The following is a 27,822-nucleotide window of genomic DNA, read 5'->3' as shown; positions in this document are numbered from 1 at the left end:
TGAGGGAAGCCCCAGGTGAGTTAATCTCGTTTTTTTTAAGTGACTTTAGGTTCACTTTAACACACAATTAATCAATTACTCAATTACCAAGTTTGTGAGCTTTGCGGTGTTTGGCAACAATAATTTGCATTGGAATGAAACAAATCTGATTGGCTATTTGTGGCTCCACCCCCTTTCTGAAATTGAACCCCGGTCACCCAATGATCAACTATACCAGGTTTGAGGCTTGTGCCATTAACAGTGCAAGAATGGCAGAAATGTAAATATTCCCCTTGAAAATCATTAGGTGAATTTTGATTGGCTTTTATAGGCTCCAACCACTTTTCTGAATAATAACCCTAGTCACCCAACGACCAACTGTGCAAAGTTTGAGAACCCTACCATTCACAGTGTAAGAAAAACAAAAGTTTGCTTTCTTAAAACAGAAAGAATTTGCGATAATTCAGGTTGGAGTGAGCTTGAGATGTCTCCCAGAGCATCACTGCTGAATATATGCAAATTAACCATTGTACCCTTAGAAGCTAAACACACCTCCAGTGTAACAGTGTATGGCTGCAGTTTACATTTTCCAGTGAAATTTGTATTTGTCTCTTTTTGGTTATGGGAATAAAAAGTATCCTATACTTTATTCCAGGTAATGTACTATGTGTGTGCCAAATTTCATTCAAATCCGTTCAGCCGTTTTTGCGTGATCGAGTAACAAACATCCAAACATCCAAACATCCGAACTTTCCCATTTATTATATTAGTAGGATGTGTACCCATGGTCGAAATGACCTAGTACCAATTACGTTAACACTGCTTTTAAATTACTATATGATCACAAAGAGTGAAAAAGTTCCCTGCACCAGGGACTCCTTCTATTTAACCCTGGTAACCCTGCAGCCAACAATGTTTTTAAATATTGTTATATTTGACATACCATATTTTGCCCACCTTAGCCTAATCTACCTCCCTTTCTTCCCTTTCTTTTTCCTTTATCCAGCCCACAACTATAAATCTCCCAAACTGCACCCCATTACCATATATTCATATAACCTCGGCAGTTAGAACCTTTTTTATCCATACATATATAGATTGCTCCTCTATATGCTACACTTGCAACCTCTGCTCACATAAAATATTTCCATACTGTTATAGTTATAGTTATGCCCCAGATATTAACGTAATTGGTACTAGGTCATTTCGACATGGGTACACATGCTTATATAAACGACTGATCCTATTAATGATTTTATATGCATGCTCGTTATTCGAAATGTATGATATATAGAAAATCAATTTAAGTTTTATGTTGTTATAACATTATCTGAGAGTTGCCACTTGTCCTTAAAGGCACTTGCATTGACCTGAAGAAGCGTATGTGAGCCGAGAAACGCGTTGTCAAAGTGCACCAATAAAAAACCGAATGCTTATTCGTAAACTTCTACTTGCTTTTATATTCTGCCGAAAACCTATGAGGTAGGACGATCTTATTATTCCATACTTTATAGTGGGTGGTTCAGTCGCCATGTGATATCCCGATTTAATACTATTTCACACTATGATGCAACGCCTCCTACCCATTTTAAACATAGTTATTTTCCCTCATACATACACTGTATTGAGGGTGGTTTAGTCGAGTTTTGACAAAAATAACCATTTTGTCAGGAGCAGCGACCGTCTTGGGAATTAAAGGCCGAGTGGGGACGTTTTTTCTCCACCTGCGCACACGAGTGGTTGCCTTGCTGCAACCCAGCTTTGTGAGTATATACCCAATTGCTTTTTTTCCATATCCATATCCACTAACTTTATTGCACCAGATTGGGCTCCCAGACCTGTTTGTGTTTTTCCTTCAATACTCTATAGTTATTCCCCACATGACTTTAGTAACGTGCTCTTTCATAGCTGCCAGTCACATCTCTTCCTGGTAAAGCCCAGACAGCAGCTATACTGTGAGATATTTTTATGCTGCAGAAGTATCTGGACAGATTGACATAATTCAGTCCATCCTACCCTGAGACATGCTCTGACTGCTGCTGTTTACCTATTAAAATACCATTGCGAGTCATATTTGTCTGTGTTATAGCTGCCACAGCACATCTTACCTCACTCAGAAGATTCTCTCACAGACTGTACTCATTCTGAGAATCCTTCTTATCTCCTCCTGTTTTAGAACAGTTCTAGAAGGAAATTGCACCTTCTTAAAATGTCTGAGACTGTGCTGCATGATTTCTAGAAACTTTCTAAGATTGTTATCTCAGACACTACTGATAAATCTGGCCCACATGTTGGGGGACGTTTATCAAGAGTGACTGGGCCAGATCTATCAAAGCATTACCAACAGTTTTTTTCATATTTAACAGTTCTTACCAGCAGGGGAACTGTTCTGCATGATAATAAGAAGATTCTTAAATCCTACATAATAGCAGCAGTTTAGCATGAATTGCTAGAACTGCACTACAGTTAAGAAAAGTACAAATTCATTCCTAACCTGCCACAGATTAAGAAGTGCTTAATAGCAGTTCTACAGAGTTCAGCAGTGCAGGCTAGGCAGAATTTGTGAAATACTCATCCCCCTGCTGCCAGGAGTCCATTGAAGCTGTTCTATGCTTAACCCTTCCAGTGCTGGGCAGTGACGCAGTACAGCAGATGTATTGGTTACCTTGGCAACAGCTATTTCCCTCACACACTGCACTGTCTGAGAAATTCATCCTATTCTTCAACAGTTTTAGAAGGAAACTGCACTGTCTAGTTATTTCTTAAGATGTATGAGACAGTTCTACATATATTTCTAAAAACCTGCCAATATTTTGTGTCAGACACTCTTGATAAATGTCCCCTCTCTGAGACAAAATATTGGTAGGTTTTTAGGAATTAATGCAGAACTGTCGCAGACATCTTAAGAAAACACAAAAAAGTGCAGTTTCCTTCTTAAACTGTTCTAAAATAGGGGGACTCATACAGTGCAGTTTGTGAGGGAAATTGCTGTTGCTGAGGTAATCATATATCTGCTATACTGATACAGAAAACAGAAGTTATAATAGTATACATATATTATTTCTGGTAGATCATTTTAGGTTAACTGACAAGATGTGATGTAAATAAATATACAATATACATGTGTTAGAAGGGAAGGGTTAAGCACAGAATAGCTTCAGAGGACAGAGGGCACCCTGCAACAGGCAGCTCTGAGTGAGGAGTTCAGCGGTGGGGGGCTCTTCACAAATCATGTCTATGATTTTTGAAGCCTGCAATTGACAATAAATGTAGAAATATTATTAAGCACTTCTTAATCTACGACAGTTCAATAATGGATTCGCACTTTTCTTAGCTGTAGTGCAGCTCTAGCAATCCACGCTAAACTTCCACTATTAAGTAGGATTTAAAGTGAACCTCCAGACTAAAAATCGACTCAGCAGCACTGAAAAGCCCTGGTGTTTCTTTAACAGTTTCACAGCATCAGAACTTTGTTTCTCTTATACAAGCCTTATTTTTAGCTGCACAAAAGAAAACTGCCCAGGCTTTTTTCCCCTGATGCTGTGCAAAGCATGATGAGATTTCTGATGTTGTTGTTCTCGTTCTGCTGTTTTGGTGCAATTTTTTTTTTTTTTTTACATTTTGAATTTGACATTTGAAGCCTAGCGTGTGCAGCTGGGAGGGGTAATCGGGACACAGGATAGTTGGAACTGTGTCTCCTGTTCCTTGTCACCTCCTTTCATCCAAAAAGATGGCTGCCCCCATGACAAAGATGGCAGCCCCCATGAATCACAAACCTTTGCCTGTTCTTTTAAAACAGGGTGGGTAAGAGATTATATTACCTATCTATTCTAATTCACATAACTAATGTAACTTGATGACAGTGTGTTTGTTTAGGCTTAGGTTCCCCTTTAAGAATGTTCATTTGTCATGCAGAACTGTTCCCCTGCTGGTTAGAAATATTTAGTAAGAAATAACTGTCTGCAATGGTTTGATAAGTCTGGCCCACTGTGTCATTGAAATGAAAGAAAACATTATACTAAAACAATTATTATATTTGTTTTCTAGACTTAGAACAACAAGTCCCTGTGTTATAAAACAATTTTGTTAAAGCTTCTTTGATATCTGTATTTCTCAAACTATATATGAAAGGATTTAATAAGGGTGTAAAGACTGTGTATGATGTAGACATTATTTTGCTCATATGCGACTGTCCTTGGTTTGGAAGCATGTACGTAGCAAAGAGAGTACCATAGAATATTGATACTGTTGTCAGATGAGAACTGCAGGTGGAAAAAGTTTTCAGCCTTCCTGAAAAGGATGAAATTTTATTAATTATTATAACTATGTAACTATAAGAAATAACTATCACCAAGAATGGTACGACTATCACAGGAATGCACAACAAGGTGGACTCCATTTGAATTATAGATACATCTGAGCAGGAGATCTCGGCAAGTGCATTCAAATCGCAAAAGAGATGTTGAATAGTGTTTGGACCACAGAACTGTAACTGGCATGCCCCAAGTGTTAAAATCAATAACAGAGAGCAGCTCAACAGCCAAGATGCAAAAATTAATCTAAGACAAAGTGCCTGGTTCATAATAGAAGCATAACGGAGCGGAGAACAGATAGCAAGATATCGGTCGTAAGACATCACCATCAGAAGAAAACATTCAGATGCTATAGAGAGACCTGAGAAATAAAGCTGAGTGATGCAGCCAGAGAGGGACATGGAGGTTTGTTCATGCAACAAAATATTTAGGATGTTAGGAGAAATGTCTGTGGTCAACAGGATGTCAGTTATGGAGAGTTGTGTGAGGAAAAAGTACATGGGCGAGTGGAGGACTTTGCTGCAAGACACCAACAGGATGATCAAGAGATTTCCACATATTGTTACACAGTACATCATAAGAAGCAAAATGAAGAGAGTTAAGTTCATTTTATCCATGTTGGGAAAACCCAAAAAGATGATTGTGGTGATATTGTTCTTATATAGTAGCTGCATTAAAAAATATATATATATAACAACAGGAAAGTAAAAAAGCTAAGGCTAAGACACTAGCATTCTCACTTTGCAGTGCTAATGGTCCAGCATTGAATATTCCTGAGTTACAATCTACATGGAGTTTTCATATTTTGTACAAATGCTAGCGCCTCATTTAATGGAATGTTAAGTCTTTTAAACATTGGAAACAGGTAAATTACCGTATGCACGATGAGCATCAACAATAATTATATCACAATTTGTTGAATCTGAGTTTAAGATATGATGACGTTATCAAAATGTAGAGCTTTATAATTTAAACATTGTATTTCATAGCCATATAGTATTATTTTTCATGGCAAAATATGTGGGAAGATTGTCTGCAAAAAGCACTTGCACTGCCAACTGATCCTTCATGTAAAGCCATGTGTTATACTGAAAAACAAATGCATACATCAAAATCAACACAGTAACATTTAGATAAATAACATATTTTTATAATTATGTATATAGAGCATTCATGATTGTTTTGTTTGTTTGTTTGTTTTATCGGCTTTATCAACACAACATAGTATTGAAAAGATGAGACATATTTTAGAATATTTTTTTTTATTTTCTTATCAATGCATTTATTACTCTTGAGCTGAAAATGTTGTACTTTGAGTTCTGATACCAGCCAAGAAAATAATCTAGATTTACAGGTGCAACTCGAAACATTAGAATGTTTTGCAAAAGTCCATTTATTTCAGTAATGAAACTTAAAAGGTCAAACTTATGTATGAAATAACAACCTTTTGCAAGTATTTTGGATTAATTAGCTAATTAGAGTCTGACACTTTAAATGTAGACTATTGAACATTTTTTTTTACAATATTCTAATTGTCTGAGTTTTGATTCAGCTGTTTTTATAGGCTGTAAGTCATAATCATCAAAGTTATAACAAATAATGGCTTGAAATATCTTGCTTCACATGTAATGAGTCTATCCCACATACTAGATTCACCTTTAAGGTTGAATTACTGAAATAAATGGACTTTTGCACAATACTCCAATTTTGTTTTGAGTTTCTTCTGTAAAGTCTTAGAAAGAGTAAATAGTTTGTATTTACATAAAGATTTTTTCATGGATTAAATTTCTAGTTGATATTTTACAAGTACAATAGAAATGGACATTTCATTTTGTTTAGAAAGTTAATAAAACATGATGAATATGAAGGAGAGAATTACAGAAAATACACTGTACTCAGTAATAATTGAAAACATTAACAAACATAGTTGCTTTTTTATACTTACTTAATAAATAAATAAGTTGCTTTTAGTATTATTTAACCAAGTAATTGGTAAATGAATAGAAAGAGAGAAAATGTTGCACTCACTATTACGCTAGACAGATAGCATAGTGCAATGAAATCTCTTTCTACCCAGGTTTACATTTATACATCATAGTACAGATCATGATTCCCAGAAGGGCAAGTCTCTTGATCCCTCTGCATTTACGTTTTTCTAATTATGTTAATATTTTGTTGTGTTTGTTTGAGAATTGTCTCAAGTAATTATATACTTAATATTACCTTATATGCTCATGTACAGTGGGTTGCAACAGTATTCGGCCCCCTTGAAGTTTTCCACATTTTGTCATATTACTGCCACAAAACATGAATCAGTTTTATTGGAATTCCACATGAAAGACCAACACAAAGTGGTGTACACGTGAAAAGTAGAATGAAAATCATATATGATTCCAAACATTTTTTACAAATAAATAACTGCAAAGTGGTGTGTGCATAATTATTCGCCCCCCTTTTATCTGAGTGTAGTCAGTTGCCTATATACATTGCCTGATGAGTGATAATGACTAAATAGAGTGCACCTGTGTGTAATCTAATGTCAGTACAAATACAGCTGCTCTGTGAGGGCCTCAGAGGTTGTCTAAGAGAATATTGGGAGCAACAACACTGTGAAGTCCAAAGAACACACAAGGCAGGTCCAAGACAGGTCAGGGATAAAGTTATTAAGAAATGTAAAGCAGGCTTAAGCTACAAAAAGATTTCCAAAGCCTTGAACATCCCAAGGAGCACTGTTCAGGTGATCACAGGCCGAACAAGGAGAGCGCTGATCAGAAATGCAGTCAAGAGGCCCATGGTGACTCTGGACAAGCTGCAGAGATCTACAGCTCAGGTGGGAGACTCTATCCATAGGACAACTATTAGACATGCACTGTACAAAGTTGGCCTTTATGGAAGAGTGGCAAGAAAAAAAGGCATTGTTAACAGAAAGCATAAGAAGTCCCGTTTGCAGTTTGCCACAAGCCATGTGGGGGACACAGCAACCATGTGGAAGAAGGTGCTCTGGTCAGATGAGACCAAATTGGAACTTTTTGGCAAAAATGCAAAACGCTATGTGTGGTAGAAAACTCACTCTGAACACACCATCCCTGTCAAATATGGTGGTGGCAGCATCATGCTCAGGGGGTGCATCTCTTCAGCAGGGACAGGGAAGCTGGTCAGAGTTGATGGGAAGATGGATGGAGCCAAAGACAGGGAAAACTTGGAAGAATACCTCTTGGAGACTGCAAAAGACTTGAGACTGGAGCAGAGGTTCACTTTCCAGCAGGACAATGACCCTAAACATAAAGCCAGGGCAACAATGGAATGGTTTAAAACAAAACATATCCATGTGTTAGAATGGCCCAGTCAAAGTCCAAATCTAAATCCAATCGAGAATCTGTGGCAAGATCTGAAAACTGCTGTTCACAAACGCTGTCCATCTAATCTGACTGAGCTGGAGCTGTTTTGCAAAGAAGAATGGGCAAGGATTTCAGTCTCTAGATGTGCAAAGCTGGTAGAGACATACCCTAAAACACTGGCAGCTGTAATTGCAGCAAAAGGTGGTTCTACAAAGTATTGACTCAGGGGGCTGAATAATTATGCACACACCACTTTGCAGTTATTTATTTGTAAACAATGTTTGGAATGATGTATGATTTTCGATCCACTTCTCACATGTACACCACTTTGTATTGGTCTTTCACGTGGAATTCCAATAAAATTGATGCATGTTTGTGGCAGTAATGTGACAACATGTGGAAAACTTCAAGGGGCCAAGTACTTTTGCAACCGACTGTATAAGCCTAGTTTTTCAGCACAAAAAAGAGCTGAAAAGTTACCCCTTGGCTTATATGCAAATCAGTGGAGCAGGTTTTAGTGATCTGCTCTTACCAGCTGTCTCCCTGCTGTGTCCTTTCCCCCATCCCCTACAACATGGTGTGCAGAGTGTGCTGCTCAAACCACTTGCGTCCCTTAGCTTGTAGATCAGAGCAAGCGAGCAATGGGTCAGTGGTGCAATGATCAGGGATTCTTCTTGTGTGGCAATCGCTGTGTCGCACTTCTGTGACATCATCTAGTGGCATCTTGAGACACAGATGTGGCAAAGGGGATATAATGGAGAGGGGGCTTATACGTGAGTCATCTTTTCCTAGTTTCTGAGGGTAAAGTGGGTACCTCAGCTTATACATGGGTTGGCTTATATGCGAGTATATATAGTACTTAATACAGTAATAATCCACATGCATTTTTGACAAATTCCCTCTCCAAGTTAAGTTTTTACTGTTAAAAATGTGCTGTTTTTAGAGCAAGCACAGGGACAAACTAAATCAACTAAAATAGGTGAGGGCGCAGGAGGGAAAAGTACCTAATGTTTTATTTATTTATGTTTTATTTTATTTTTTTCTGTTTATTATTATTCTGGTTGGACTTGATAGACAGATGCTTTTTTTCAACCAAAAATAACAATGTAACGGTGTTAGTTGTGTCAGTCAACATCACTCTGCAATGAACAACAGGTATGCTCATTTGGACTCCATGGAAATGTTCAAATTTCTGATTGGAAATCGACAATTCAAAGGAAATCAGATTTCTGTGGAAATACCACAATACCACAACTCAGTAATTTTAGTCCAGTCACAAAACTCAGAAGCATTGGACCAATTAGAGAATACAGAGTCAAGTGGGGAGTATTTCACCAATCAGAGAGTGCAAAAATTGCTAAAGAAAGACTCCTCGGAAACCAGAAAACAGAATTTCCCTAATCCCTAACCATCCCTAATGAACAAACCACTTTCAATTCGCAATCTTGAACTTGGACAGATAACTTATAAGTAAATCTAATTGCCAGATAAAACTTATTTCCAGATACCATCCTAAATGAAATTTCCGCTCTACTAGCAATATCCCCCTGTCTTCTTCTCTGTTCACCTCTTCTCACTCCAACTTACATGACTTGCCTTAATCCTCTCCCCTCCTCTGGGACACTGTCCCTCAACAAATCCGCCACTCACCCACACTCACTCTTTTTAGTCGCAATCTAAAAAGTTGCGTCTATTTGAAAAGGGCGCCTGGAAAAATGGGCACCTGGTGTAGCCCATATATGCCAAATTTGGCAACAAAAAGGGCACCTGGTGTAGCCCATATATCAACTTTGGCTACAAAGGGTGCCTGGTGTAGCCCATATACCAACTTCGGCTACAAAGGGTGCCTGGTGTAGCTCATATATGCCAAATTTGGCTACAAAGGGCACCTGGTATAGCCCATATATGCCATATAGTTGTAGTTTATAAAACGGATGCTGTTATAGGCAAAATTTGTTGGGCTATAAAAGGGCTCTAGATATAGCTGAGAAAAGTGATTGCTATGACCTAACCTCTCCCTACTCTCACACAGAACCCTCCCCTGATGGTGCCTAACCCTAACCCCCTGGTGGTGCCTAACCCTAACCCCTCCCTGGTGGTGCCTAACCCTAACCCCTCCCTGGTGGTGCCTGACCCTAACCCCTCCATGGTAGTGCCTAACCCTAAGATAGCCCCTGGTGATTACTATGACCTGACTTCTCCCTACTCTCACAAAGAAACCTCCCCTAACCCTAACCCCCTTGGTGGTGCCTAACCCTAAGACCCCCAGGTGGTGCCTAACCCTAAGACTCCCCTGGTGGTGCCTACCCCTAGACCTCCCAAGGTGGTGCCTAACCCTAAGACTCCCCTGGTGGTGCCTAACCCTAAGACCCCCAGGTAGTGCCTAACCCTAAGACCCCCCCAGGTGGTACCTAACCCTAAGATTCCCCTGGTGGTGCCTAACCCTAAGACTCCCCAGGTGGTTCCTAACCCTAAGACGCCCCAGGTGGTGCCTAACCCTAAGACCCCCCCCCCGGTGGTGCCTAACCTTAAGACCCCCCTGGTGGTGCCTAACCCTAAACCCCCTAGTGGTGCCTAAACCTTAGACCTACCCACCCCCGCTTTTGATGCCTAATCCTAAACCCCCTGCGCCCCCAAATCAAAAATCTGGGCTATAAAAGGGTGCCATTTTGTAGCAGAGTCAAAAACCTTGTAGCCGAAAACCTTGTACCCGAAAAAAATATGGGCTACAAAGGGGCGCCCTACTGTAGCCGAAAACCTTGTAGCCGGAAAAAATATATACTACAAACGGGTGTCCTACTGTAGCCGAAAACCTTGTAGCCTATATCAAAACTCAGGCACCCTTTTACCACCTTGTAGCCCATATTTGCAGAAATAACATGATGTCTATGGAGGCGCCCTTTTCCTACAGGCAGCTCAGGCCGAACATGCTGAAACCAGTGCAGGATATTTGGGTGCAGCAGCAAAGGAAATGTGGGCGCAGCCGGCGCCACCATAGGCCGTAATAGGAATTACGGCTATAGCACAGGGAGTAACTTTGGCGCCGTCAGAAGATGGAGCTGAATTTACTTTTAAAACATAATAATACGGCTTCCAGCACTTGCTGGAAGCCAAATTATTTCATTCCCCATGGCGGCCTGGAGGGGGAATAGTAATTAACACGGCACGGACTTGTGCGCTAGCAGGATCAGCCATATACAGGCTGAATCCTGCGCCCAAGTCTCCAGCGCCATTATGTCTGGTACGCGCTCAGGCCACTTCTCATACCTCCATTGGCTTTATCAATGATTTCAGTATTCTCCTCCTGTTATCGATCTCATTGTAATCCCCCTTACGTATGCTTCAAACACGCTGTTGTCAGCAATGTGTGTTTATGTTTACAAGGCTGTTGTCCTGGCAACCACGCTCCATCCATAGACGCGGCTACGGCCGCTCTCAATGTGACATCACCTAATTTATGCACTGCTTGGGCGCATGGAAAGGATATACGGAAGCCGGGCAAAGTACACAACGGCTTCTCATTGGCCCACGAAAGTAGTGAACGCGCCCTGATAGGCGCAGGCAGTACGCCCTCTGACATGCCTCCTAACCAATCAGGACCTGGCGTTTACGGACGGGGGATTTTCAGTATTTTATGACTACTCTATGGGATGGGAGGAATCTGTTTTTTTCACAATGGGTAATATATATCTTAGAGTATTGATCTATGTTAATAGAGCGCTGTAGCTTACTTTTTTGCCACCTTTTGAAACACTATGGGCTCGATTCACAAAGCGGTGCTAACAGTTAGCACCCTGGTGAAAAGCCCTTTATCATGCCTAAACTCAGTTTAGGCATGATAAGTTTAGGTGTGATAAGTTTAGGTGTGATAAGTTTAGGCGTGATAAGTTTAGGTGTGATAAGTTTAGGCATGCTAAGTTTAAGCGCCAACTGCGTTAGCACCGCAGTGCACAGCTGATCAAAAGTTTTACGCTAGCAAAGACTGGTGCACTTTGTATAAAGTTTAATGGCGCTGCTTTGCGTGCGGGACTTTGCAAGCGATCTAAACTTATCTAAACTTAGCATGCCTAAACTTATCACACCTAAACTTATCACACCTAAACTTATCACGCCTAAACTGGCTTTTCACCAGCATGGTGCAATGGTTATCATGCCTAAAGTCTTTTAGGCATGCTAACTGGGTTAGCACCGCTTTGTGAATCGAGCCCGATGTGTTCTTATGACTGAGTTACCCATTGGCCAATATTGCGAATGACACTTTTTAAAGCCAATTGGAGGGCTTTGTGTGGGCAGTACAGTGGGCGTGTCTGAATATGGACTCTCCCAGCATTCCATGCCAATCCTCTCACAGTATAAAAGGACAGCTCAAACGGTCAGTACTCATTTGGCTGCCATCTGGGGCCATACTAGCTACTACTTTAATATGTTTACCATGTGATGTGTATAATGTCTTTATTATTTTAGCACGTTTTGGCACTCTGGCACTTTAAATAATGTTCACTCCTGACGGAGTAGTCGTAAAATACTGAAAATCCCCCGTCCGTAAACGCCAGGTCCTTTCTTGTCTCTCTCTTTTTATTCTGGCGATATGTTGGAGATAAAGGCCTCTGATGTAAGCCTTGTGGGCGGACCAGATCGTAGGTTTCCTTACTTCAGGCGTATTATTGATAGAGTGGTTCATTTTCCATGATTTGGGTCTATAGGAAAAGGAGTTATTTCTGATAGATATTTGTATTGGTGCGTCGTCTGACCACGTTATGGTGCCTATTGTAGCATCCTCTATTGATTGCAGTAGGTTTCTGTCAGTCAAGAAATAGTCGATACGGGAATAAGAGTGGTGGACTGTAGAGTAGTGGGAGTAGTCTCTTTCTGTTGTGTGCAGGATTCTCCAGGGGTCTAGTAAACTATGCCATTTCAATACCTTGTCCAGTAAAGTAAGATGAGTGGTTGATTTAGCTGTGGTGTCTAATTTTGTGATGCATGCATTAAAGTCTCCACCTATTAGGAGGTGACCCTGTTTGAGTTCTTCCACCTTGCGTAATAATTTATTGAGGAAGTGTTTTTGTGAGGAGTTGGGGGAATATAATGATACTATGGTGTATGTCTGATTATTAACCTGACCAATAAATATCACACATCTACCACCTTCATCTGTGGTAACTGAGAAAGGTTCAACTTTAAGGTTTTTATGAAAGGCTAATAATACCCCTCTTTTCTTCTTATTAAAGGTACTGTGATATAGAAGAGGGTAGTGAGGGGATATGCAGTATTTAGAGTCCTTCTGTAGTAAGTGAGTTTCTTGGGCCATCAGAATGTGAGCTCCTTGTGACTGAGCATCCTTCCACAACATCCTTCACTTGAATGCTGAATTAAGGCCACGGGTATTAATGGAGTATAGCTTTAAATAATAGTCATGTGCCATCTGGACCAGGTTGAGTTGGCATAGGAAAGGTAATTTTGGCAAACGAGGTATTCTAGTAGGAATAGTAAGTGAGAAACACCACAACAACATATTTAAAACTATTAACATCAACAATAGTAAGTAGTTAACTGTAGAAACAAGTTCACTTCTACACTATGTGTGTGTGTGTGGGGGGGGGAGCAATAATCAAATTGCACAGTGCTTGCAATTGCAGGCCGAGGGTGGAGCAGAGTACAAATGGCCTGGTTCGGCATGTGTTCCATTGCTATCTTCAGGTACGGTTGTCAGAGGAGGGAGGATTTTTCTGGCTAGCTTGTGGCTTAGCCGCATATATGGTTTCTTCTTGTATTTGTATCTTTAGTTGTTTAAGCAGCTTCATTCCAGCATCTGGTGTTAAAATAGCGTAGTGCTTGTTGTGCACTGAGAATAAAAGTTTAGTGGGAAAGCCCCATTTGTAAATGACCTGGGCATCTCTTAAAGAGACTCTGTAACATTCAAAAGATCCCCTGGGGGGTACTCACCTCGGGTGGGGGAAGCCTCCGGATCCTAATGAGGCTTCCCACGCCGTCCTCTGTCCCACGGGGGTCTCGCCGCAGCCCTCCGAACAGCCGGCGACTGTGCCGACTGTCATTTCAATATTTACCTTTGCTGGCTCCAGCGGGGGCGCTGTGGCGGCTTTCCATTCCGAACTACACGGAAATACCCGATCTCATTCGGGTCCGCTCTACTGCGCAAGCGCAGGAAACTTGCGCCTGCGCAGTAGAGCGGACCCGACGGCGATCGGGTATTTCCGTATAGTTCGGAGCCGACAGCCGTCAGAGCGCCTGCGCAGGAGCCAGGAAGGTAAATATTGACGTCACCGCTGCCCGGACTCCACGGAGGGCTGCAGCGAGACCCCTGACGGATGGAGGACGGCGTGGGAAGCCTCATTAGGATCCGGAGGCTTCCCCCACCCGAGGTGAGTACCCCCCAGGGGATCTTTTCATGTTACAGTTCCTCTTTAAAGCTTTTGCTACAGGTTGCAGTGTTTTCCTGTGCTGCAGTGTGGATTGAGATAGATCCAAGAAAAGTGATATTTTGGAGTAAGGATCTGGTAGGGAGCCAGATTTCCTTAAGGCCAGCAGCAGGTTCTCTTTGATTTGAAAAAATAAGAAGATCTCTAGGGATATGCTCAGCTAGGTGTGCAGGTTTGGCTAAGCGGTGCACTCTGTCAGAGGCGTAGCTAGGATTTTCAGCGCCCGGGGACAAAGACTATTAATGCGCCCCCCCCAAAGTTAAGGTTGCGGCGCGCGCAGCTCGCCGCGCCAAAAAGGGGCGTGGTCACATAATAAATGTGGGCGTGGTTATGGGTGGAGCCAAATGTATATGGAGGTTAGCAGGCTCACGCTCACCCACCCTCCCTCAGTATGTACCTTCCAGCATGTTCCAAGACAAATTCAGCAATCATGAGCCCCCCCCCCCCCCCATCAAGACAAATTCAGCAATCATGAGGCCCCCAACATAACCAACTCAGCAATCATGAGGCCCCCAACAAGACAAATTCAGCGATCTTGAGGCCCCCAACAAATCATGAGGCCCCCAACAAGACAAATTCAGTAACCATGAGGCCCCCAAAAAGACAAATTCAGCAGTCATGAGTCACATAAATAGACAGCATTTCACATAAATAGGTAGAATGCCCCCTTAATATGGTAGACACCTCTCACCTGGCAGCAGTTCTCCAAAATACACTCAATCTGACGTGGTTCCCCAAAAATAGGTAGCCCCAGGTCTATAGTTGTCCCCAGAATAGGTGGCCAGCAGTATAGATGTCCCCAGAATAGGTGGCCAGCGGTATAGATGTCCCCAGAACAGGTAGCCAGGGGTAGAGATGTCCACAGAACAGTTAGCCAGGGGTATATGTGCCCAGTATATGTAGCCAGAGGTATATGTGCCCAGTATATGTAGCCAGTGGTATATATGCCCAGTATATGTAGCCAGGAGAATAATATGTGCCCAGTATATATAGTCAGGCGTATATGTGCCCAGTATATGTAGCCAGGGGTATATATGCCCAGTATATGTAGCCAGGGGTATATATGCCCAGTATATGTAGCCAGGGGGTATATATGCCCAGTCCACGTAGCCAGGGGGTATATATGCCCAGTATATGTAGCCAGGGGTATATATGCCCAATATATGTAGGCAGGGGGTATATATGCCCAGTATATATAGGCAGGGGTATATATGCCCAGCATATGTAGCCAGGGGTATATATGCCAAGTATATGTAGCCAGGGGGTATATATGCCCAGTATATGTAGCCAGGGGGTATATATGCCCAGTATATATAGGCAGGGGTATATATGCCCAGTATATGTAGCCAGGGGTATATATGCCAAGTATATGTAGCCAGGGGGTATATATGCCCAGTCCACGTAGCCAGGGGGTATATATGCCCAGTATATGTAGCCAGGGGTATATATGCCCAATATATGTAGGCAGGGGGTATATATGCCCAGTATATATAGGCAGGGGTATATATGCCCAGTATATGTAGCCAGGGGTATATATGCCAAGTATATGTAGCCAGGGGGTATATATGCCCAGTATATGTAGCCAGGGGTATATATGCCCAATATATGTAGGCAGGGGGTATATATGCCCAGTATATATAGGCAGGGGTATATATGCCCAGAATATGTAGCCAGGGGTATATATGCCAAGTATATGTAGCCAGGGGGTATATATGCCCAGTATATGTAGCCAGGGGTATATATGCCCAGTATATGTAGCCAGGGGGTATATATGCTCAGTCCACGTAGCCAGGGGGTATATATGCCCAGTATATGTAGCCAGGGGTATATATGCCCAGTATATGTAGCCAGGGGTATATATGCCCAGTATATGTAGGCAGGGGTATATGTGCCCAGAGTAGGTAGCCAGGGGTATATGTGCCCAGAGTAGGTAGCCAGGGGTATATGTGCCCAGAGTAGGTAGCCAGGGGTATATGTGCCCAGAGTAGGTAGCCAGGGGTATAGGTGCCCAGAGTAGGTAGCCAGGGGTATAGGTGCCCAGAGTAGGTAGCCAGGGGTATAGGTGCCCAGGGTAGGTAGCCAGGGATATATGCCCAGTATATGTAGTTAGGGGTATATGTGCCCAATATATGTAGGCAGGGGTATATGTGCCCAGAGTAGGTAGCCAGGGGTATATGTGCCCAGAGTAGGTAGCCAGGGGTATATGCCCAGTATATGTAGTTAGGGGTATATGTGCCCATTATATGTAGGCAGGGGTATATGTGCCCAGAGTAGGTAGCCAGGGTTATATGTGGCCAGAGTAGGTAGCCAGGGGTATATGCCCAGTATATGTAGTTAGGGGTATATGTGCCCAATATATGTAGGCAGGGGTATATGTGCCCAGAGTAGGTAGCCAGGGGTATATGTGCCCAGAGTAGGTCGCCAGGGGTATATGTGCCCAGAGTAAGTAGCCAGTAGCCAGGGGTATATGTGCCCAGAGTAGGTAGCCAGAGGTATAGGTGCCCAGAGTAGGTAGCCAGGTGTCCCCCTCCCCAGCAGTAGGGGAGCAGCGCAGAGAAGAGCTGCTCTCTCTCTTCCTCGCTGTCCCCTCCAATGTCTGTCCGGTGTCTGGCAGCGGCGGGCGAAACTTACCTCCGTCTCGTCGCAGCGCCAGATGGATCTGCCGCTACTCTGGTCTGGTCCAGACCAGAGCAGCGGCTGCGCACCCGAACTTCCGGCCGGTGTTCCGACGCGGCGCTGGAGCGTGACGGAGGTGAGTTCCGCCCGCCGCTGCCAGCCACCGGACAGACATTGGAGGGGACAGCGAGGGAGAGAGAGAGCACCTAAGGTGAGGGAAGGAGGGGGGAGATGGCCCCCCTTCCCCACCGTCCGCACAGCTCTCTCTCTTCTCTGCGCTGCTCCCCTCAGCCTCAGCCCCGCAACAACAAAAAAACCCGAAGCTCAGCTGGGCGCCCTTGGGGACCCGGCGCCCCGGGGCACTTGTCCTACCCCGACCCCCCTAGCTCCGCGCCTGCACTCTGTCAATAGTGAGTTTAATTGCTGTTGCTTCTGGTAAAGTAGCTTTAGCAAGGGAAGTGACAAATGCTTGTAGATCCTTTTGTGCAACTGACTCTGGTATGCCTCTTAATTTTAGGTTGTTCCTCCTGGAACTGTCTTCCAGGTCAGAAGATTTGGATTTAAGCCATGTAATATATTTGGTATGTTGATCTGAGGTTTCTACCATTACATTGTGCTGGTTAACAAGGTCAGTGATTTTGTTTTCAGTTAAATCCACTCTATATGTCAATTCAGATATGTCTCTTTGCAGGGAGGTGTGGATAGATGTGAGTTCCTTCTGGTCTTTTCAAACTCTGACAACTTTGAATGACCAACCTGCATTGGTTCATCCGAAGTAGTCGTGACTGAAGGGGCAGACAAAACTGTTCTGGGAGTACCACATGGCCTGCCCTGTTTATAATAGCGTACCCGGCGATACATTTTTATAGCTAAAGCAATAGCTTTGTCTAGGGTTTTAGGCTCAGGGTGGCTGATCATGATGTCTGAAACTGAATCAGATAACCCTGAGAGAAAACAGTCAAGCAATGCTTAGTGTTCCCATCTGGAGGAGACTGCCCATTTTCTAAATTGCAAAGCTTAGTCTTCCACAGTACCATGCCCCTTGCAAAGCCTTTTTAAATTTCTTTCTGCCATGGCTGCAATGTCTGGGTCATCATATATGACCGCCATAGCATGAAAGAAAGCCTGAACAGACCCCAAAGCCTCATGACCCTCAGGTAGATTATAGGCCCAAGTTTGCGAATGCCCGCTTAACAGGGTTTTAATCAGCGTTACCCGCTGTAATTCAGAACCTGACAAAATGGGCCTCATTTCAAAATACGACTTACACCTGTTTCTGAAATTTCTAAAACCTGACTTATGACCTGAGAATTTCTCAGGAAGTGCCATCTTAGGTTTACGGATAAGAGAGGGAGGCGATGATGATGCAGCTCTATGTGAGCGGTTCACAGACAGCCTGCTGTGATGCCATAGTGGCAGTTAACCGCTCAACAACTACAGTTAACGCCTGAACCTGAGCCTCCATTGATCTTTTGGTCTGCTGTTATGTAATGATCGGTATGAGCTCTAACAGCACAGTAGTCAGTATTTTATTCAGAGTGTGATCACACATGTTTTTGTGCACAGTATAACACAGGAGTACTCCTATGTGATAGCCCTTGGCTGTAGGGACTATCATGGAGTAGAGTGGTCGTACAGGCAATGTCGGTAACGGGTCAGTCAGGTAGCAGTACAATATCATCAGGCAAATACATAGTGAGTAAACAAGCCGAGGTCGGTAACGGGTCAGATGAGCGAAGGTACAGAATCAGGAGGCAATATCAGAGTCGGGGTGGGGCCAAGGTCGGCAGTTAAAAGATAGGCAGAGTACAGAAACGGAAGGCAGAAGAATAGTCGAGAGTTCAGGCAAAGTTCATACACAATAAGAATATACAATATGTAGTTACAATTACGTAGATAATATATATACTAATCCTAAACTATGTGTGAATCCCCGGGGTCCTGCCGGATCAAACACACCAGGAACTGACTAAGGTCTGAGAGCTTAACCGCAAAGTATCAGCAACAGCAGACAATGAGCCACTGACAGGTCAGGTCTTAAATACAGGTAGGTAATCCAGAAGTTCTGCCCAGCGAACTTCAGCCACTCAGCGGTGATAGACAGCTCAGCACTGTCAGCTGACCCGCCTCCTCAATGCATAAAGGTCCTGTCTCCTTGTGTGCGCGTGCTCTATTCTGTCCCGATGCACCCTGGAGAGACCTGTTCTGCCTGAAAGAGATGAGCGAGAGGACGCTGCAGAGGTAACAATATTCCTAACACATATCTGTAATTCTTTAAAAAAAGAGAAGGGAAAGCAAACAAATGTGTGAGCGTGGCAATCTTTCTAGGTGGCCTTACAGCCATTTTTATGCTCGATAGACATTTTCAGAAGCCACGTAGAGATGTTTACAGTACTAACATCCATTTTTTCTGCCTGGGGTCACACACCTAATGTGTGATACAGAAGTGTGCTAATGCAAGTAAAAATGTTGTTACTATTTAATAGATAGGTTAAAAAAAATATATATTTACTTGATTTAATATATTTTTTTCAGCATATAAGACACACTATAAAACACTCCTAGGTTAAGAGGAACTACACTACACACTAGACTACACTAAACTACACACTACACTTTACTAGACACTTTACTAGACTAGACTACACACTACACTACATTAACCCCTGCTGCCCTCACAGCTAAGCTACACTATACTACACTAACCCCTGCTGCCCTCAGTCACAGCTAAGCTACAATACACTAACACTACAGCTCTCACCTGATCCTTCCACCTCCCCTCGCTCTGGTCCTGTTTCTCCAGGTATTAACCTTCTCCTCTTCTCCTCCTGCATCTTCTGATATCGCAGAACACTATGGCCTCCTGCTGCTATACAGCTCTGGTCCATCTTCCTGTTCATCTCCCTACTTCCGCACTATTGTTTCCCCTGTACTACATGACAGCAGCAGCCCACATGCGCTATAGGTCATGCTTGACCCTGGTGCATGTGGCGCTTTGAGTCCGCAAGGAGAAAAGCGCAATATAAATGTTATTTGTCTTGTCTTGTCTTGTCACGCAGTATGGAGGACACAATAACGTGGAGGTATGGAGCCAACCAGTAAGAAAGACCGAAGCTGTATAGAAGCAGGTGTCCACAGTGTGCCGTGATATGGAAGATGCAGGAAGAGAAGAGGAACATGCAGAGAAGAAGGACCAGAGTGAGGAGGAGAGGAGAGTGGTGGCAGGATGTGGTAAGTGCGTCCCTGCACACTTCGCATCCTATTTTACAGTATCTTCAGAATATAGGATGCATCAACTCCCCCCACCCCCCCCTAATTTTTTGGGGGTGAAAAAAAGATGTGATATATTCTGAAAAATACTGTAGACATTTGCACATCCCTGAAGTCACAGACTGTCCTGTGGCAATGTACCCATAATTCATAGCCTAATTCAATTGTCACTGCTTTGTCTGTTGAATAAAAGTTCACCAACTAGTGTATAAAAAAAAACCTAAAAACTAACAAGATTTTTTTTTCTTCTTATGAAGAGAGCTTTCAAACTCCATAAAATTATGTTTTCTGGCAAAAAGAAGGGCAGGTGAGTGTTACACGTATCACCAACTTTGCCCCGGTGATAACTCTTTGATAAGACTGCTCTAAGAATGATGATTTTTACACTATTTTTTGTTAATTTTTTTATGTTTGTTAGTTAAAAAAGACATCACAACAGGAAAGGGAACGAGATCATTCCCCTTTCTTGAAAGGCTCTGTTGTTAATGTTTAGGACAGGGGGTTTTCCCCAAGGACTTCTTACTGAACAGGAACAGTCAAGATTTAAACCCTGGACTCCCAGCAGGCCCAGATTTACATCATAGGAGCCTATAGGCACAGATGTCGTGTCACCCTAGACTCCACCCTCCATGAACCTACAAACACCCACCGAATCACACTGCAAGTGTGCTGGCTGTAACAACTGTCACTTTTCCCTTATTTTCTTTGTCTGTCTAGCTACAGGTTCCCCTTAATACTGAGGCTACCTCTGGCTACCTGATGCTAAGTGGCCCCTGATTGAAGGGTGATCTTGTCATTGGCATGCAGAGAGCTGGGTGAGTTACCTCTCATATACACTCTCATCAGGACTCTGCATAGGGAAGGAGGTAGGGAGCCACTGACGGAGCAGAGTGAGCTGCCTTTCCATCCTCAGGCGCCTGTAGGCATGTACCTACAGTGCCTTATGGTAAATCCGGTCCTGACTCCTGTGTCAGAGGCAATGACCTTAACCAATACATTATTATACCACTCATCTATGGCTAATAACCTATGCTATTAGCTATCTTAAAATCATTGGGAACTGCTGTAAAAAAAAAAAAAAAAAAAAAAAAGAAAAAAAAGATACTTACCTAAGGAGAGGGAAGTGTAACGATCGGTGTCAGCAACACAGATTTTTCTGATTATTGGTGATCTGCAGTATCACCAATAATACAGATGCTATACTTGATTATGTGATGATCTGCAGAATCACCAATAATACAAGTATAGCTAGACACAGGACACCCAATGTGGTATAGTGTCTGATGCAACAGTAATTGGAGAGGTTATCTCCTGAAAAGTGGGAGATACAGACCCTACTGCAGCCCAGGATTCCCTGAGGAGCAGGGAATCAGACTTAACTGCAGCCAGTGGACCTCTGAGGGGCAGGGTCCCACTGACTGTGCTGCCAGGTAATGATGTATAATGGAATGAGTGATTCAGATAGACCTGTAGCCGAGGATCTCCTGAGGAGCAGGAAATCAGACTGTACTGCAGCCAGTGAATACCTGAGGAGCAGGGATCACTGACTGGAGTAATGTGATGAGAATTGGTCTGCAGCTAGGGATTCCCTGCGAAGCAGGGAATCAGACTGTACTGCAGCCAAGGATTCCCTGAGAGGTAGGGAATCAGACTGTACTGCAGCCAGTGGACCTTAGAGAGGTAGAGACCCACTGACTGAGCTGCAAGATGGTCTCCAGAGGAGCCGGTGACCATAGGCCTGATCTTGCAGCTAGTGACCACCTGAAGAGCAAGTGTCACAGATGTACAGTAAGGCTGATCACCCAAGGGCTAGGTGAAAGCCAGAAAGGTCAGACAAGCCAGGTCGGCAACACATGGACAGATAAAGTACAGAGGCGGAAGACTGATTTGGTATCCAGGGACAGGCAACGTTGGCAACAGGTAATTAGATGGGCGGAAGTAGCAAATCAGAGGACAGGAGAGTAGTTGGGAAAGCCAAAGGTCATAACAGGTAACAGTAACATATCTCAATCCTAGTCTTAGGTGTGAGGTCCTTGGTCTCAACACCTGGGATCTAGTCTAACAGATAAACAGTAGCGATGTAGCAATCTCCTAGTCTTAGGTGTGAGGTCCTTGGTCTCAACACCTGGGAACTAGTTTAAAGCATAAACAGTAGCAATGTAGCAATCTCCTAGTCTTAGTTGTGAGGTCCTTGGTCTCAACACCTGGGAACTAGTCTAAAGCATAAACAGTAGCAAGCAATAGTACTTTAAAGCTATCAATGGAATATGACTCAGTGTGAACTCCCAGCTCTGGTTGGTTCAAACACACTGTGGGATCTGACTCAGGTCTGAGCGCTCACACGTATATGTTCACAACAGCAGACAACTAGCAAGTGGCAAGCGAGTCCTATATATACTAAAAGCGCTCCACAGCGCCGCCCCAATCATTTAGCCAATCCGGAGAATAGCTGGAGTCAGCTGATCGGCATGATCAGCTGACTCCCCTTCTGCTAGCATAAAGGTCCCTTCGCCTGGCGCGCGCGCGTAGCTCTCATCCTGTATGCACTAGAAGGACCAGGCGAACCAGCAGCATGTAACCGTGCGGCAGAAGCCGCCGGCTGGAACGCGGAGATGGCCGTCCTGCCGCCCATGCGGCAGCATCTCTGCTATTCATTACAGGAAGGCTCTGAGTCCTAATGAGTCTTCTCTTTCCTCTCCCGGTGCCCGTTCCATAATACATGTTCATGTGATATGGGCTGGTTACGTAGGCCCAGTAATACAAGTACAGGCTGTCATAGGACAGGAGCACTCAATCTTGTAGATTACACTAGGGAAGGAAGGACCCAGTCAGAGGCTTACAATCTAAAGGGGTGGGGTGGAAACACTAGGTGGGGCTGTGAAATAAATCTCAGTAGAGAGTTAGTGTGTGGTAGGGGGTGGGTAGGCCGTATGAAAGAGGTGGATTTTGAGGGTTTCTGACTTTTTTTTACAGCGGGTACCAATGCCTTTAACGATGCTAAACTGTCCATGGCACTAGAAAGCATGAAGGAATGCAACTCAATCATTGCTGTCCCTATTGAAACCCCTTTACAGGATCATCAAGATGTGTTCACTATTAACCAGTTTGTGTTCCACTGTTTTTACTCCTTAAGGGTTCTTTTTCATTTTTGACACTTTCGCTGTGTCACTTTGATACAGCCGTAACTTTTTAATTACTTATACCATCTTAGTGATATATATCTTGTTTTTCAGTGGAATCTAGACATTCTTTGGGTAATGTTTTCCCCAAAAAATATTTTATTTTATAGTCATTGTATGGGGGCAAATTAGGTGTAAATGCAGAATATATATATATTTTTTCCTTTTTCCCCTTCCTAATTTTCCCATGATACATCCCACAGTTGTAAAACATATAAAAATGAATTATTTGGCCCTTACTAGTTAAAATGATACCCCATATGCCATATTTTATTACTAGCTGAGCATGTGGGGGACCGTTATCCCCACCCTGCACATCTGTAGTAATTGGATGCCTACACTAGGACGACAGTTCAGGGGCCATATTGCTGTGCAGATGCATCGCTAGGAAACAGCAGAGTGATACATTTGTATAGCAAATTGATTGCATCTGATTGCAACAGGTGGAAGTCATTAAAAGTTTATATGCATGTATAGGTATTGCAGGAGTTAACAATTGGAAAATAGGCTAGGTTGGTAAAAAAAAAAAAAAAAAAAAAAAAAAAACATTAGTGGGGTTTTGTAAAAATCAAAACACTTTTTTATTTTATTGGGACCATGTTACTTTATTTATTTATTTATTTATTTTTTGCCTAGTTTTATTGAATGATTGTTGCTATTTGCAAGCAACATGTGCGCATGATCACAAGCACATGCATGAGTGAGCACGGGCGGCGGTGGAAGGGCAGTTTTTAATCTTGGAATAGATTCTGTATCCTGGAAAATTCAACAGTACTTTTAATAACATAGAATCTATGTATTAAAACAGGAACTAGTTAATTGGTGGGTATCTAAGGGTTTCCTTACTTCCCAGGATCTGTTTATAGAAGGTAAACTTATAACGTACTCACACCTAAGAGAAAAATATGATATCCCACTAAGAGAATTCTTAAGGTACTCACAGCTATGCCACTGTATCAAATCATGGGGGCCCCAAGAGAGCAATATCCCCATCACTCCTCAGGAACTAGAAATTCAAAAGCATAAAAAGATTATGAGCCCAATATCTTATATTTATAATCTACTAACTAACCACTCAGTGTCTGTTAAACTTAGGTATCAGAGTTTATGCGAAAGGGACTTGAGTATGGAACTACCCCAAAACCTATGGGAACAGATTTGGAAAAACACAGCTAGATGCTCAAACAATATTAGCCTCACAGAAACCTCAGTCAAAGTCATGCTCCGCTCATACATTACTCCTTCTAGATCCCATAAATACAACAAAAAAGGCTCCCCTAATTGCTTTAGAGGTTGCAACAAAATAGGTGATTTCTACCACATATGGTGGTCGTGCCCGGTTGTGGCATACTTGTCGATCCATATGTACTCAATTTGCTCAGGTCTCTTCCATAAGCAACTGACTCACTCAGCCCTCAATGCGCTACTTAATACTAAACTAACAGCACTCTCACACAAGGAGAACCTCTTGCTGATCAAAATGGCCACCGCCATCAGTATACAAATAGCTCAAGCGTGGCTCTCCAAAACTATCCCTTGGGACAAAATAATTCAAAGGATCAACAACATCTGCCTCAATGAATACCTGAAAGAAGACCCCTCACACTTTCTGGACATTTGGAAACCATGGCTTAACTCGCATTATGGCCAACATATGGCAAAGCATATAAAACTTCAATAACTCTAGGACTATGTATACACTCCTCAGTTGCATCGAACTACTGCTCATCTCTCTGGATACACAGACCACTATGTATGTTATACTCGATAAAACCAATCAACCTGATAACACCTCTTACTAATTTTCACACCTATGCACCAACTAACTCAACTAATACTCCCTAACTAACCAAGTAACAGCCTATATTACTTCTTTCTAAGGTATTCTCAAAAGAGTTTCACCCTTTCATATAGTCTATAGGATAACAATATTGTTATGGATACGGTTAAGTTCTGTCAAAGTGGAAACACCCTTTGTTGATACTGCATCCACACTTGTCTCACCCCTACACTATCTGTTACCATCAATAAGGCCCGCTTCACATTAGCGGTCGCCGTCCGGAATCGCCGTGCCGGAGCCGGACCGCAGGCAGAACGGACGGAACGGACGCACGGCATAGCAATGAAAGTCTATGCGTCCGTTCACATGCGCCCGTTTCGTCCGGACCGGAGCCGGACCGGATCCGGACTCCGGCATAAGATCCAACATGCGCTATTTTTTGGTCCGGCTCCTCCGGCAGACGTATCCGGAGCGGAGCCGGACTGTTGCATCCGGCCAATACAAACCAATGAGAACCGGAGAGCGCACATCACACTGGCTATAAAAACCGGATGTTCTACCCCACTTCCTATGCTTTTTCTAGTGGCCATTTTGGATGGGGACCACATGGGCCCAGCGTTCACAGAGTGGAGCAGCAGGGATTTCATGCTGGAGCTCTTTGGCAGCAACATGTCTGATGCTATGTCTGATAACGAGGAGGTGAGGCCTTCTCCCCACATAGTAGTAGGTGAACAACAGGAAGGAGAGAATTCCCAGGTATGAGTAAAAAATGACTGGATCCATGGTCCCAACTGCAGTCTCTGTATCCACGGATGGTCTCCACACGTCCACCTGTCTCCAACAATGACCCCAGAGCTTCTGCTGACCTCCCAGACCCCAGGTATTTACAGGTTGTTATCTCTTTAAGAAACCGGATCCGGACCGCAACCGTGTTCATACCGCATGGAAAACGGATGCAAACGGACCGGATCCGGACCTGATCCGGATAGGAACCGTACGGATTAGGTCCGCTCCGGATCCGGTGCGGTCCGGACATCCGTTCCGGTTTTTACAAAACCGCAAGTGTGAACGGGGCCTAAGTAGTGTATATAAGGTTTTACTGTGGATTGCCACAAATGTTCACTTTATTTGTCATTGTTAATTTGGATTTTCTAATAAAAATGATTTGAGAGAAAAAAAACAGGAACTAGTTAATATAGGAACAATGTTTCATATCTGTTTTCCCTTGGACTTTTACATTTTATTCAGGGAAAAAATAAGTGGATATTGTAAGATGTTAAAATACACAAATACATCAGGTACATACTGCATATATATGTGTTTATTAAAACAAAGCCACTGATACTCTCGCTATCAAAAATATCCAGCTTACTGGTTTGATGACTAAGTTCTACAACACCAAGGGCGTAACAATAGACCCTGCAAGGGATGCCTCAGCAGGGGGCCCAGAAGCCACAGGGGGCCTGTGGGGGAAAAGTTTGAGAGACTGACAGCTAAGGGCTTGGAGTGAAAAAACATATTCTGCTCTAGCACCATTGTTATATTGACTTTTTGTGTCCACCACACAGATAAGGACTCATACACACTTTGGAATTTGTACACTGTCCCTGCTCCCTAGGGTTCGTAAAAAACATCTGTCTCACACTGCAGCTACGTTTGTTCTGATGACTCCATATATACAACCTAACAAACAAAGGAGTCACATTTTGAAAAAAAGTTGTAGTCTTTCCCTTTTCAGCAATCACTTCAAAAGGATTCCTAGATTCTTATCTCGCATAGGCTAATGACGTTATGGCCTCTAATTACTTTTACAACACAGTGGAGTGGAGATTGATGTCTGACTGTTGCTGCTTCATTGAGAGCTTGTTGTCTCAATGAAGTCCAAGATTCCTAACAGTATCAATCAGTGACATTCTGAATGTTTTGCCAAAGTTACAGTGAATACTATATCTTATGTTCAGCATGTCATTGTTGTTCCTCCATATAGCATGTGCTCTCATGTAGTAAAATAATACGGCTGTGTGTGTATGTATGTACTGGGAGCAGAGCTGCAACGAGAGACTTGTCAGCTGCAAGGGGCTGGAGGAAGCCCCGTGTAAGTAGATCTAGGGGTAGCATAGATTGCCTGACGTTTCCTTTAAGTCTAAGTGTTTTTATCTGCATGGGGAAAACACATTGGTCCTCAGTTTTCCTGTGCAGAAAGCGGGGGGAGAGCATTCAAAGTTTCACAGGGGGGCCCTATCCAAAGTTCCATGATGTCTAGTAACGCCCCTGTACAAAACCATTATCTCCTGAATTGGCTGAGGTGTTCACCGCCAGTTTCACTGAAGTTATGCTTTCACCTTCCATAGATTGCCAGTAGCAGTTCTCCTATCATTGGGTAAGGATTCTGTGATGACTTACAAAGTGTGTCCCATCAGCTTTCTCTATGTCCATAGAAATCATCAAGTTGAAGGTCTTGAAAACGTGAAGGGCTCTGGCATGTTTAATTACACATTTATAGACGTAGGCAGTGCATGACAAATGTACTGGTTTTTTTTTCTGCAGCAGTTTAGGTAGCATGCATGGTGTAATTAGTGCATTTCATGGTACCCAGGAAAAATCTGCATTGCTAAGGTAACTCCCATTACATAAGTATCTTAAAGCTCCATAAACACAACATTTTTACTGTTTTTTGTCTGAAAATCCCAAAGTTCTCTAGGGGAGGGGGCAATCTGGAATCTCTGCCTCTACTGCTGAAGAACCTTGTCCCAGCCCTGACGTCAGCAATAATGCTTTTTGCAAGGCCAGTCTAAGCAGTGGTGAATTGGTGACTTCTTACATACTCAATACACAATCGATGTCCCTTACTTCGAGAATAAATGTTTAGCTATCCAGATTTGCCACCATCACAGGCCTCAGCCATGTCTT

At 43.1% G+C, this 27,822-nt stretch overlaps 1 protein-coding gene across 1 annotated transcript in view; it reads right to left on the bottom strand.

Annotated features, from left to right (window-relative positions):
- LOC137561922 (olfactory receptor 1J2-like) overlaps positions 1-19,583 on the bottom strand; it is a 42,107-nt gene extending 22,524 nt beyond the window's left edge. Inside the window, exons 1-2 of the mRNA XM_068273268.1 lie at positions 19,445-19,583; positions 17,533-17,627 (exon numbers count right to left, since the gene is read on the bottom strand). Of these exons, the coding sequence (XP_068129369.1) occupies positions 17,533-17,627; positions 19,445-19,583 (234 nt within the window). The remainder of the gene's footprint in view (positions 1-17,532; positions 17,628-19,444) is intronic.
- Positions 19,584-27,822: the final 8,239 nt, after the last annotated feature.

This window comes from Hyperolius riggenbachi, chromosome 3 (genome assembly GCF_040937935.1).
Source record: "Hyperolius riggenbachi isolate aHypRig1 chromosome 3, aHypRig1.pri, whole genome shotgun sequence".
Classification (NCBI taxonomy): Eukaryota; Metazoa; Chordata; class Amphibia; order Anura; family Hyperoliidae; genus Hyperolius; species Hyperolius riggenbachi.
Note: the sequence above shows the minus strand (reverse complement) of the source record. Positions and strands in the feature narration are given on the sequence as shown.